The sequence below is a fragment of the Typopeltis vanoorti genome, chromosome 23 (assembly GCF_054136105.1).
Source record: "Typopeltis vanoorti isolate ZY-2024b chromosome 23, IOZ_Tvanoo_1.0, whole genome shotgun sequence".
NCBI classification, from domain to species: domain Eukaryota; kingdom Metazoa; phylum Arthropoda; class Arachnida; order Uropygi; family Thelyphonidae; genus Typopeltis; species Typopeltis vanoorti.
Window position 1 is genome coordinate 59,615,372 of NC_143571.1, and position 14,772 is coordinate 59,630,143.

Consider the following 14,772-nt stretch of genomic DNA (forward strand, 5'->3'; position numbering starts at 1 on the left):
GGGTCTCCCTACCACACTCTGTAACTGAGTAGCCAGCTTTTTCACTGGTAGTTTTCTGCTAGTTATGGTAGATGGCTCCCCTCTCTTCAAGTTTCATCACTAATGCTAGAGTGCCTCAAGCCTCTGCCCTATCACCTACTCTTGATCTAAGATATCCAAGACCATAAGTGGAAAAATTCATAACTAATTAATAATGGAAACACATTAATTTAATTATTTTATTTGTAGTTTTGGCTGTTTCATAGCCATCATCAATAGAATTACAGGTAAACAATTACAAAAAAGAGAACATCAATTCAATTGAAAGTGCATGATATTATATGCGCTATCGGCTGCAGACGAACAGCTCCATCTGCATTAATAGATATCCAAATATAAATTACAATAAAATATTTTTAAATATAAAACAATTAACTCCAAGTTATATTGAATATTAGTCAATATAACTTCCCAAAATTGTTTTAGGAAGTTATATTGACTTTTTTTTTGTTATGGTTTGGATGGCAAGACCGCTTTGACAGATTGACTTAAGTCTTTCTGTCTAGTTCATAAACTTAACACCTTCCTTATCTCTCCTAAAGCCAAATATCCTCCTCTTTCTTATCCTGAAGTTTACAGAATTCCCTGCTTTTGTGTTTTTTGCTATTATTGACAGACTGGCTGTTCTGCACAAATTCATCTAGAAGAACATCAAGAATATATTTCACATAAAGAGCTCAATAAATCTGGTTTAGCAAGCCATGCATTATCTAGAAAACACAGGATTCAGTGGGAAAAAACCAGTGTTACATAACTTATTTTCTTCTGGAAAGATTATACAAAGAAAGCTGTGAAACAGACACACACATTAACAATCCAAACTAACAAAAAAAAAAAAAAAAATTGCATTAAATTTTCTCAATTTTGAAAGTTATACTGACAAATACTCATCATTCATTCATGTTTAAATATGTATTTAAACACTTTTATATTTATAAAATAAAGATATATAAATATATATCTAATAAAAATAGTTCATTAGATAATTTATTTTTGAATATCTACTGGCTATTCTCCAATAGCTGATAGTGCATATAATAATAGGTTCCAAAAGTTTCTGGCCTGACAGATAGTACCATCTATGGGAAGCTAAGAATACAAGTTTCAACTCTTTACCTGAGTCATTCAGTTGGAGGCACTCGTTTGACTAACACATGGCACGCTAAATGGTTGTAATGTTAAAACCTAAGTACAGCAATGTGATACAGTTTTTCACCAAAGAAAAGCTTTCTCCAAGTGCTATCAAACAGCGATTGGATACTGAGTAAAATTGATGACTGAGTAAAATGTTGAGGTGGAACTGCGCAATGACAAATGGCTGAAGCTAAAAGAAATCTCAGCAAGGTTGGTGCTTTTTATAACAACTTTCGCATCATTCACAAGAAGCTTCACATGACGAAGGTCAGTGCAAGGTGGGTGCCCTGTTCCCCGCAAGTGTTTAGAGCTTTACCAAGGGAATCAGAGAGAAGTGCTTGAATCCATTGTCACCTGGGATGAAACCATGGTCCTTTATTATGATCCTCTCTTTCCAAAAAGGAATCCATGGAGTGGTGCATACCAGACAAAGTACCATCGAGAAAAGCCAAGATCACCCAGTCCACCAAGAAAATCATGATAAGAATCTTTTGGGATTAGCAGGGAATCAATCTCTTGATTGACTTCAAGGAAAGGAATATCACCATGAATGCAGAATGTTATGCTTCCTTCCTGCACAACACCATAAAGGAGAAGAGACACGAATGATAAGTCATGGTGTTTGTCTGCTTCACAATAATGCTCCAGTCCATACAGCTATTGTTGTGAAGGCTGCAGTGAAGGACTGTGGTTTCCAGGAGATTGAACACACAACCTACACCCCAGATCAAGTACCCAGTGACTACTACTTCTCGAAACTGAAGAAAGACCTTTGAGGAAGAAAATTTGCAGACAAAAGTACAGACTATTTTTTCAAGAGCACAGAATGTTAATTCAAAGATGTGAAAAGTGTATTGAGGTAAAGGGAGATTATGTTGAAAAGTGTCACAGCTGTTTTTTTTTTCAATCACCTCTAAAAGTTCCAACTTTTAGAGGTGATAGAAATTCAACTAAATTTATGTTCTGTGACATTCCAGGCTGAAAGATTTACAACCAGTGGCTTAAACTTGAATGGGCTGCGAACAACTTTGTCATGTTCAAATGCTACCAAAACAGTCTTGCCTTTTCTCTCACAAAAGAGATCTCAACTTGCCTACTTACCCTCAATAATACACAAATCACCACACAGATCTCTCTGCCTGGACTAATGTTTACCTCCAGTCTCTCTCTCCTGGCATAAAACATTGCATCAATAGCCTTCTTCTAGTCTCTAGGAGAAATCTATTGATGCAATAGCGTTCTCTTGTTATTCTATATACAAGAATTTCAGTTATTCTATATAACTATAATCTTCAAAACACTTTTAAACAACACAAACTAGGAACTCTCATCTATTCTCCAAAGGATAAAATACATTCTCTGACATATCCAGGTGTGTATTATATAAAATGCCTTATAGTTTCAATCATTAGAAAATCAAAACGCAAGAGCTGAAAAAACCAGAGATATGAAAAATAGAGCAAATGAACTATTATTAATTGTCATTTGACTGCAAACTATACAATAGTATTTTAGACAAGCATAATATCTGAAACACTTTTTGAGAGTATAATCCAAAAATTATAAGTTAATTGTGCATATCACTTGAATTCTTCAGCAACTATAAAAAGTAAAGATAGTCAATTGTTTGACCATTATATCACAGCCAAATATTGTGATAGTTTAACCTATTTATGTTTACTTGAATAGTGAATATAAGTTACCTTCTTCCACTCCCGTTACAATTGATGCAAAGTTATCATCTAAAAGGATCATATCTGCTGCCTGTTTACTTACATCACTTCCAGCAATGCCCATAGCAACACCTATATATATATAAAAAAAAAAAAAAAAAAAAAAAAAAAAAAAAAAAAAAAAATGTTCAAAGTACTTTAATAATGAACTAGTCTTACTGAATAAGTTCTGAATAGTAAATTTTATTTAGCAGGCTGCTAAATTCAGTTCTACAAACAGCAAAATTAAGCTATAAGTATAAATAAATTAATATAAGTTTGGGATATGTTCCTGAGAGCCAAATACAAATCAAAATTACTAAAATTGTAGAATTTGCATATAATTTGGAGAAAGAGGAATATGTACGAGTGTTTAGACATAACCATGACGCTAATAAAAATTATCCGGTCCAAATATACACTATCCTACAAACACTAACACACAGGACCAGGGCTCTGTTTCAATGAACTTATCGACCCTCAAACTTTTTAGTCAATGCCAATAATCTCCAAAAAATAGATAAAATACTAAAAACCCCATTCATTTCCCAAATGAACAAGACCACAGCAATCAGGAACACCTGAAAAGATAACCAGTGCTTAACAGATAGAAGCAAAGGTCCACATCACATTCAAATCTTATATCAAATTAGTAATTCAATTAAGGACAAACTACCCTTTAGGAATACATGAAGTACGAGGGTGGTCTGAAAAGTTCTTGGATTAACAATGAAAAAACGAATTTATAATTTCAAAATTATTTTTATTTTTCAACATAATCTCCCTTAAGACTAATACATTTATTCCAGTGTCATTATCCCATCCCTGTAGTGGTTCTCAGTAAGATCTGCAAAATACCCCTCTACAGCTGCAATCACCTCTTGATTCGAAGAAAAACGCTGACCAGCGAGGAAGAGTTTTAGTTTTGGGAAGAGATAGAAGTCAGAGAGAGCCAAATCTGGGGAACAGAGTGGATGTTCCAACAATTCATAGTGCAGATCCCTTAATTTTTCTCATTGCCAAAACTTTTTTGGGCAGGTGCATTGTCCTGATGAAAGATTTTTTTCTTCTGCAAACCAGGTCTTTTCTCATCAATTTTTTGATCTAGTCTGATTAAAAGATTGGAATAATATTCCCAGTTATTGTTTTACCCTTTTCAAGATAATTAATAAACAAAATGCCTTTAGCATCCCAAAACACCGATGCCATAACCTTTCCTCCTTATGGAACCGACTTTGTCTTCTTTGGTGCTGAACAAACGGCTTCTGTCCACTGTTTTGACTGGATTTTTTGGATTCTGGTGTGTAATGGTGAATCCAAGTCTCATCCATAGCAAAAAATCAATGTACAAAATCAGTTTTTATTCTTGTTAAAACACTCCAAGCACATTGCAAAATATATCCTACACGTTCTTTTAAAATGCCTATAGTCTCAGCAATTTCATGCACTTTGACTCGTTGGTCATCCAATAACATATCATGCACTTGATCGATGATTTCTGGTGTTGTTAAACTTTTTGGACATCCTTCATGTGGATCATCTTCAAGGCTGGTATGGCCATGTTTAAACTCAGCAGCCCATTTCTTAATTGTCGAAAACGAAGGGGAGAAGAGTGACCATAAACTTTTATGAACTTTGAATGAATTTCTTTTGCCGTTAAACCTTCTTTTACAAAGAATTTTATAACTGCACAATACTTAATTTTATCCATTTCAAGGGATACAGACAACACTTTTGCTTTATACAGCTGTATAAAACAAACTACTTGATAGAATGGCTTGCAATTTCACATGGATGCTTATGATAGATGTACCAACTTAGAAAAAAAAAATCGTGCCAATAGGTGTCATCTATGGTCAAGGCCGAGAACTTTTCAGACCACCCTCGTACTCTACATTGTGACCTAACTTACTATGTGCAGACAGAAAGATCTGCTGATACCTGCCTCTGAGAGCAAGTACTTTTTCTAACATCATTATAGCAAAGTTGAGACTGGAAGACTGTGCCTTGGACATGCAGAATTAGATGCAAAATAGAAGTCACTACAAGCATTTATGAAACATTCTATAAACCTCAAATATGACAATTTATCAAAAATTTGGAAGACAGTCATTTTAAGATGAAATTAATACTTATAAAATAGATGGTGCCAAATTAGGTTCTTTAGTTCTTTGTGTTGCTCATTGCAATTTTAATCTTATTAATTAATTGTTGCTGTTCGCATACCGTGATGACAAAGTGTTTTTGCATTAAGATGCTGGTATAAATCATGAAAATGCTAACCATTAATTAAATATCTTTTTTTTTTTTTTTTTTTAAGGTAACTTCCACCCATGAAAAGTTAGACCTAAAGTATGTTAGTACCATGGGTGGGCTAAGATGTTTATTTGCATTTTTTTTTTTTTAATTTTATTTTCTTACATATTTTAGAAACCCTGCTCTAGAGACCAAACACAGAACTTTTTCTAAGCCAGTTCAGGCCTCCAATAAGTGAGGTGGTTTCTACACTAAGCAATGACATTCATCTTGAACCTAAAGACAATTACAAACACCCATGCTCATGGTGGGATTCAAACCTGCAGCTTACTGGTTGAAAATTGGATACACCAGAACTTAGCAAACCAGACGGAGTTATTAACAAGAGCACTGAACTTGTCATAGTACCCTCATCTTGAGGTTAAAAGCATTTGCTCGAGATCCCATAAACTTAGTTGAGACATCATTAACAGTAATCTCTCAGGGCAAAAAGAATCTTTTCTGAAGCCAGCCTTCATCAGTCAAAATGAACTTCATTTTATTTATAGAGATGAGATGGTACAGAAAAAATAAGTGATTCAAGATAATGTAAATTGGTATGAGGTGAAGCTATTAAATAATGAGAGAAGGTGCACTGTGAATCGTGTACACGTAGCAGTGGGATGTGCTTGCGACGTGAATGACCTTGAAGCTTCTGGAAGCAGTTGAGATAAGCATCATTTGCTGTTGCTCATAGTTAGTCTGTAGGCAGATATAAAAGAAACACGTGTGAAGTTGCTTTGCCAGAATAATGTCTAATGTTAAACTCAAGTAGCGCATTAATCTCAAATTCCTTGTAAAATTGAAGAAATCGAAGACCAAATGTTTTAAACTGTTCCAGGAGGCGTATGGTGATAATGTATTGTCACATGCGTGAATGTTTGAATGGTACAAACGCTTTGCTGAAGATCGAGAAAACATTGAAGATGACGAATAACCAGATCGCCCTGTCATGGCAGCAACCAAACAAAACAGCGCGAAAATTAATGAAATTGTCAAAAAAACAAAGATCACGAATTAAGCATTTGGATGATAGCAGACATGGTGCACATTGATAAGGAGACTGTACAACAAATTTTGCATGGGCAATTGAACATGAACAAAGTCTGCACCAAAATGGTTCCCAAAAACTTGTGTTAGGAGCAGAAAGACATCCAGAAACAAATTTGCACTGCCATCACGGAACAAGTGACAGCGAAGCCATACTTGCAGGATAAGATCACCACATGCGATGAGACGTGGATTTTCCAGTATGATCCAGAAACAAAGAGATAATCGATGCACTGGAAAACTCACACGTCACTGAGAATGAAAAAAAAAAAAGAATGAGCAAGTCAAAAATGAAGGCAATGCTGATAATTTTTTTTTTTTTATATATCAATGGCATGATAATGGTTGAATGGGTACCAGAGGGTCAGACAGTTAACCAACATTATTACCTTGAGGTTCTGGCCAAGCTGAGAGAGAGAGAATGAGTGAGGAAGAAGAGACCCGATCTGTGGAAGAACAATGCTTGGATTCTTCATCAGGACAATGCTCAAACCCACTGTGCACTGTCTGTAAAACTATCTGGCTGATAAGAAGATCCCAGTGTTGGACCATTCACCTTACTCGCCAGACTTAGCTCCATGCAAATTTTACCTTTTTCCAAAGTTGAAATCTGCATTGAAGGAGACCAGTATGCAGGCACTGCATAGGAAACATGCAAGACCCTTGCGGTCAAAGCCATGCCCCACAGGCCCTTGCATATCCACTACACCAACATGGTCTCAACTCCAACCTCAATAGCGTTCACTATCATCTACAGTCAACCAAACCCCACCTACTATTAACAGAACCTCAAATTTCACCTTCCCCCAGCACCACCCATCTCAACCATCCAAACTATTCACTATTTAACTCCTTTCGACCCAAGAGTGGTGTGTGCACATATATCTGCTCTGACATACCCTGCCAGAGAGCACCTAACCTAGAATCGACCAACTTTGACCTTCTTTGGCTAAAAATATCCCTCCCTCACTCAGTAAGATTCATCTGCTGTCTCTATCGCTCTCCGAAGACCACCAACCACTCAGAGCTCTTTAATTTCCTCTCCTCAAAAGTTGATTTCCTCCAGTCCTACTATCCTAATAGTAAAATCATCCTCCTAGGTGATTTTAATGTCCATAACACCAACTGGCTTTCCTCTTCCAGTTGTACAGATCCTGCAGGTAGAGACGCCGAAATATTTGCCATCACCTTAGACCTTAGACAAATAGTTCACAAGCCAACCAGAATACCAGATAACCCAAATCACTCCCCAAATACCCTAGATATCTTCCTTACCAATAATCCTTCCAAATATACAGTGAATGTAGTGAGCCCCCCTAGGTAATTCTGACCACAACTTAGTGCTCATCTCCTGCCCCATGCAACAATGCTTACACAGTCACACCTGCACAAGAGTAGTCTGGCATTATAACAGTGGCAAATGGGACAGCCTCCGAGACTACTATGCTTCATTCCCATGGTTGGACATGGTTGTTTGCAGTCTTCCAATCCAAACATATTCACCGAACACATCACCAAAGTAATTTGGTGATGTGTTCGGTGCATATGTTTGGATTGAGGATTACCAAAGTAATTCTCACTGGCATGATAACATACAGTCCCCACACCACACTGATCTGCCGTCCCCTATCTAAATCTGATTCTCCAAAAGATGTGCCAAGGCTGTACTAATGAAAAACCAGGCATACCACAATTGGCTCAAATTAAGAACTTCGTCCTCCTTCAGTGCCTATACTAAAGTCCGAAACAGATGCAAAAAAATTATCAATGCTTCCAAAACAGAATTTGAAAGGGCAAAAAGCAGGAAACTTGCAGCATGTCCTAGCGTCAGCCATGCCTTTTGGTCTCCTGCCAAAGCAATTGGTCACAACTTTTGCCCTACAGTACTCCAATCCCCATCATACCCAAATGGCTCAATTGCAACATCACCCACATAAAAAGCTAATCTCCTGGCTTCACACTTTGCCTGCAATGCATGCATAACCTACAATGGCAAATGCCCCCCCCCCCCCCCAGTCATTCCAACTGCCCAACATACAGTGCCCCCTGTATCCTTTTGCCAGAAAGTGATCATAAACCTGATTATGATCCAAATTATACACAAAAAAAGTCCCTGGCCCTGATGGCATTCCTCCAATTGTCCTGAAGGTCTGTGCAGCAGAACTGACTCGTATCCTATGCCATCTGTACACATTATCTTACTCCACTGGTATATATCCCAAAGCCTGGAAATTGGCCTATATTCAACCCATTCCCAAAAAGGGAGACAAATCGCTGCCATCTAACTACCGCCTTATCTCACTCACCTCAATCCTATCTAAAGTGATGGAGAAAACCATCAATCCTCAACTACTACTCTACCTTGAAGGTACCCAGCTATTAAGCGACCACCAGTACGAATTCCACTGATGCCGATCAACAGATGACCTGCTCTCATATATCACCCATCTCTGGACATATACCATGGAAAAATTTGGCAAATCCCAAGTAGTTGCACTCAATATCTCTAAAGCCTTTGACCGGGTCTGGCACAAAGGCTTACTAAGAACGTCCATCATTTGGACTGTCTCAGGACTCCTGCAGATGGATTGCCAGCTTTCTGTCTGGATGCCCACTATGTGTAATGGTAGATGGCTTCCTATCCTCCCACTATCCAACTAATGCTGGGGTTCCACAAGGTTCAGTTCTCACACAGACCCTCTTCCTTCTATACATCACTGACCTACTTCAGTTGACCTCCAACCCAATACACAGTTTTGCAGATGACAGCACATCACACTTCTCCCTTTCATTTGATAAACCTTACCCTACACAACACACTTCAACCCACAGAACATCAACCACAACTTCCTTTAACGCAGACCTCCAAAACATCCTCCGATGGGGGGCTCAGATAACACTCAAATCCCCAAACAAGACGAAATTTCTCTTCTCGGAATTACCACGACATCAGGCTTCTGGCATAAACACATCACAACCATTGCAACCTCAGCTTCCAAAAAACCTCAGCCATAGCCAAGTTAGCCGGTCTTGGGTGTGGGCAGTATGGTTTTTTTCCCCCAGTTTATCATCCTGCAAAGCAGGCAAACCAGCCTGAGAACTCAACAGACATAGGATACACCAGGGCACAGGGTTGACCACCTTATCCTGTGAACAGTTTGAGGTCCGATGATTAATAAACCCTCGACACCGCAAGGTAAAAGAGGGTAAAAGGAAGAGATGAGAAATCACAACTTCATAATTTTTTAACATTTACCTATTCAATTGCATTTATTATGTTTTGCCTATAGTATCAGCCTACTTAAATAATCCTGCAAGCTCTCTGAAACATCACCTTGATTAATTATTACCCTACTCAACTTCGCATAATCAAACAACTGAATATCTCCATTCATATTATTTTCTATATCATTTATGTACAAATTAAAAGCACAGAGCCTTGTGGCAAACCACTAGTCACCTGCCTTCCCCTTGATTCTGCTCCTCCATATACTACTTTCTAGCATCTGTTCATGAGCCACCCTTTTATCCATATCACCAGTTTCCAATCCGTTCCCATTTGTTGCAGTTTGTATAACAGAGTTCCATGTGGTATCCTGTCAAGCACTTTCACAAAATTCAGTAGTATCATAATTACCATTCACATTGGACAGTAAAATTTATCACCCACTTAAAGATGATATCAAACATCTAAGGTGGGATTCATAACCTCTTGATTAGAGAGCAGATATGCGATCTACTCAAGTTAGCAATGCCCAACTTCTAATGATTATAGTAATTTATAGTACATTATATCAATTATTGCAAAAAAAGATTTTACAAAAAATGGTTTTAAGAGAGAAAACTTTACTCATTATAAATTAAAAATAAACAATGTCACAAAATAACTAACCAATATCTGCTTTTTTTAAAGCAGGAGAATCATTCACACCATCTCCAGTAACAGCAACAATTGCTCCCAGTCTCTGACAACCCTCTACAATAATCAGTTTCTGTTGTGGAGATGTACGAGCAAACACGATTTCTGTGTGATTTTGTAAAACATCATCTAGTTGTTCAGAAGTCATATCTCTTAGTTCTGATCCATGAACAACAGCAGCTTTTGCATCACTACAAAAGAAAGTAAAATCAATTACAATGTATTATTTTGTATAAAATTCTTTAGGGATGAGATGAGTTACTTTTAATTTTTAATATATTCTTCGGGGGGGGGGGGGGGGGGGGGAGGGGGGGGGGGCAATAATGTGATAAACATGCAAAATCCACAGATTTTCTGATACAGATATGATATATTAGATATTAACAAGTGAATACGATATTCAATTATTAACGGCGATATGCACGATAATCAGTTAGCATGATTGAGTGAAATGATACAATTTCCTGCTTTAAGCACGTGATTAATCAGTTAATGCGATTTTTTTTACATTACATGAAATTTTTTGTTGCCGATCTGCAATTAAGAGGCATGAAAATAGCGCTAGTAATACAATGATTGTGCGAGACCTCTGATACAGCAAGTCTAAAGTTTGGATTATATTAAATAAGAACAAAGGATACAAAGAACAAGGAAAAGTTGCTACTGCTTCTTTAAGCATGCAGATCATCTGAAATAGAAGCCATTTAATGATCGAAATGGAGCGTTTTCTATCACTTTGGGTTGAGGATTATAAACAAAAGAATACCTAATTACATATATTGGGTTTTATCCTTTATCCAAGTGTTAGCAAACAAAGTTTGCACCTGATGTACTTTCAGGACTGGGACAACTTGTGGTAAAGGTGGTATAAGTTCTCATCACTTGCAGACATGTATAATACTATGCATTAAATGAAGGGCCACTAACCAGAAGACCGGTTTCAACCTTTATTGAGGTCTCATCAGTGGGAGCCAGACCCAGAGGTGGTGATACTAAGGTGGAAGTATGGAGAAGTCATATTTACCTATACGAGTTGCCAAAAGGTGTCGCACCCTATTATTAAAATTCTCTGGATTAGAGATAAGTTTATAGAAGTTTTTTCACTTGGCTATGCTATTAATTATATATATTGGGTTTTATCCTTTATCCAAGTGTTAGCAAACAAAGTTTGCACCTGAAGTACTTTCAGGAATTGGGCAACTCGTGGTAAAGGTGGTATAAGTTCTCATCACTTGCCTTAGCATCTCCCATAATGCATAGCATTATACATGTCTGCAAGGAGATGTGCTTTGCATTATGGAAGATACTAAGGCAACTGATGAGAACTTATACCATCTTTACCACGAGTTGACCCAGTCCTGAAAGGTGCAAACTTTGTTTGCTAACACTTGGATAAAGGATAAAACCCAATATATATAATTAATAGCATAGCCAAGTGAAAAAACTTCCACAAAAGAATACCTCTTAATATAAGGAATATTCAGGTAAAAGCTCTCAATATTTTTACCACATTGAAAGAGACCAAATTTCAATAGGAATATGAAAGCTTTACTGTGAGTTTAGGATGTTTGACCATCTTAAAAATCAAACTGGACTGCACAGCATAAGAATAACTGGGGAATCTGCTAGTGCTGATAAAGATTTTGCAGCCATGTTTCCTGAAGAATTGCAAAGCATAATTCAGGAGGGTGATTATGACTATCGGCAAATATTCAACATCGACAAAATTGGTCTCTTTTGGAAGTGTATGCCAACAAAAACTGAAGCATCACAACCAGGATACAAACTACCTAAAGATCGTCTTATGCTTTTATTAGGAGGCAATGCAGAAGATGACTTTATAGTGTAGTCGTTAGTTTATCATGTGCAAAATCAAAGATTTAAAATTATTGAAGAAATCAGCACAATTGGAAAAGAACTTGGATTTAATGAACTGAATAATGAAGATGTGAGAAACTTGCTCGATTCCCATTCAGAACAATTAAGCAAGAATGATCTCCTTCAACTAGAACAGTGTAAATATGAAGAAGATAAGGAGTGCGAACAAGAAGAGAATGTTACGACTAAAATCAAACTGCAAAAGCACTTGAGCTAGTTTTCAATCACATTGGGTATGCTAAGGAAATTTTGTTTGATGCTGATCCTGATATGGAACGAAGCTTTGAAGGCCGCCAAAATCTTGATAAAGCGATCGCCAGCTATAGCAAATTGCATGACAAGATGAAAAAGTCAAGCATAATTCAAACATCTTTACTTAATTTTTTTTTCAAAAAGTAGCTCAATCAAATGTTTAGCATTAAATAAAAATTTATGCAATTGATTTTTATTAACTTTGATTTTATCCTCTAATATAACTTATACTAACTGATGGATGAATTATAATTATTTCTATTGTTTATTGTATTCACTTAACGTGATTTCGCTTAGCATGCATTATTTGATGGATTAATTAATCGCGTTAAGTGAGGTTTTCCTATATGTGCAATAAAAAGGCTTAATAATTGTATTTAATAAGAGATTCTTTATTCTAAATGCTCAGTGATTTAACACTTATGTAAGATGAAATATGAATATGTCTATTCATATGCCCATTAAATAAAAATAATTATTTTTATTTAATGCATAATTTTTGGCCAAGTGTTATGACTCTTACCAATGATAATGGATAAAGGGCCAAGATGAAGCAGCATGACAGTACAATGAAACAGGATGCAGAAAATTAAATTAAACAAACAAAAATGATGATTGCAGCATTAGTTGCTAAGAAAGTATAGTCTGAAATATCAGAGTCCACAGGTTCACCTCTCAGAACTATGTAGGTTTAGAAAATCATTTCTTTTCAGATTGCATAAGAACAGCTCTCCTTCACAAATCTAATCTTTGTAACAAGAACTGGCTACTGTGAATGACTCAGGTTTTGTTCTGAGGAACCTGGTGATGGAACAAACTTCATGTTGAGCAAGACTGGATTTATTAGATCCTTGCATCTTATGTAATCTTGGTGTTCTGTTCAGATGTTTACCCAACTTCCTATCTAATAATAGTATACAACATCACTACTACAAAAAACTTGCTGAACACTAGCATGAGAAAATCAAATTTATCTTTCAGAAAATGCAATATGCAAACCAACACACTTGATGAAAGGTAACCACTATGCTAATAGAATATTAAAATTTGACAATTCTTTAAGTATGTTGGATGTATAAAACAAACACTATGAATTTTCTTGAAGAGGAGAGTAATAAAGTAGTGCTCTTCTTTTCTCATGAGATGACTACTGAAACTACTGAGAGAAATTACAAGAAGCCATTAGTAGATCACACTAGACTTCTGATAACAATATGAGACATAGTATTAATGCATGTGCTTTAATTTCTTGTTGCAATTTTGTTGTCATCATATTAGATCTATGCAAAGAAAGTGATTACTAACCACTATGTACAGAGTTAACCTACTGAAGAAAGGAAAGGCTTTGAAATTTGGATGGAGAGTAGTTTCAAATGGTGAAGACATCAATGTATCTTCTCCAAATGGAAGAGACTGACAGCATTTAGAATGCAATGCTCAGTCTTACATGAGTAAGTAAGATTAACACAATCAGTGAATGGTTACAAAACATTGCATAGGTATTGGATTAGTTGTATTATGTAGGTTCTATCTTTTTAGCTTTTAGCTAACATGATAGGTATGTACAGAAACAGTTCTTAGCAAAACACTAGTCCAGCTATTTCTATAGATCACTTTTCAAACTGAATTGCCATTTCATTTTGTGCCTGCATTCCCAAAAGACCTTGGAGTCAACCTTTCAAATCATTAACATTCTATATTTCATTATTGCTACTTATCCTACAAACAATTTTCACTCATCAGTAGTTCTGTAAAAAAAGTATCAGTTGTTTCAAATTAGTCAAGGACTTTTTTTTTTCTGATCAATATGAAATGTTTTTCACATACTTCAATTTGTGCCAGCAGCAATAAATGACTCTTACTGATAACTATTTATGGCAAAGTATGCTGAAACTCTATTCTGATTGTACTTACTTTGGATTGACCTCTTCAACAGGAATATTCAACCTTTGTGCAATGTCTTCCACTGTTTCATTACCTTCAGAAATAATGCCCACTGCTTTAGCAATAGCTTTGGCTGTGATAGGATGATCTCCAGTTACCATGATAACCTGCAAAACAGTTCCAATTCAAGATATAAGCATAATTAATATTCTTCTAATAGGAATATCTAAAATGTGGTATTTTACTACTGTTCTCTGGCTTTTCATAAGATTTCATTAGTTAAATTTCCAATCAAAAAGATCTCTGGTGTCATGATCTACTGACAATGCTCTTCACTGCTAACAAATTCCCTTATTTCCTTGCTTCTCATTAACTGAGAAAGTTGAAATTTAGTTCACATATGCTGAAATCAATTTCAATACAAGAAAAATAGATTTTAGCCATTTAACATTAAATGAGCTCATTTTTTTTTATTTTTTTTTTTATTTTTTTTTTTAAAGTACATAGCATATAAAACTGTTATTAAGTGAGAGAGCATGTTCAGTACTATTTTCTTTCCATGTCTTTCCAAAAAGACACAAGTAGAATACAAGTGATGAAAATGAAAGT

The 14,772-nt window shown here is 36.1% G+C and overlaps 1 protein-coding gene across 1 annotated transcript in view; it reads right to left on the reverse strand.

Moving 5' to 3' along the window:
* LOC150093890 (sodium/potassium-transporting ATPase subunit alpha-like) overlaps positions 1 to 14,772 on the reverse strand; it is a 315,026-nt gene that overhangs the window by 113,683 nt on the left and 186,571 nt on the right. Inside the window, exons 12-14 of the mRNA XM_090412547.1 lie at positions 14,194 to 14,330; positions 10,123 to 10,340; positions 2,877 to 2,978 (exon numbers count right to left, since the gene is read on the reverse strand). Of these exons, the coding sequence (XP_090268673.1) occupies positions 2,877 to 2,978; positions 10,123 to 10,340; positions 14,194 to 14,330 (457 nt within the window). The remainder of the gene's footprint in view (positions 1 to 2,876; positions 2,979 to 10,122; positions 10,341 to 14,193; positions 14,331 to 14,772) is intronic.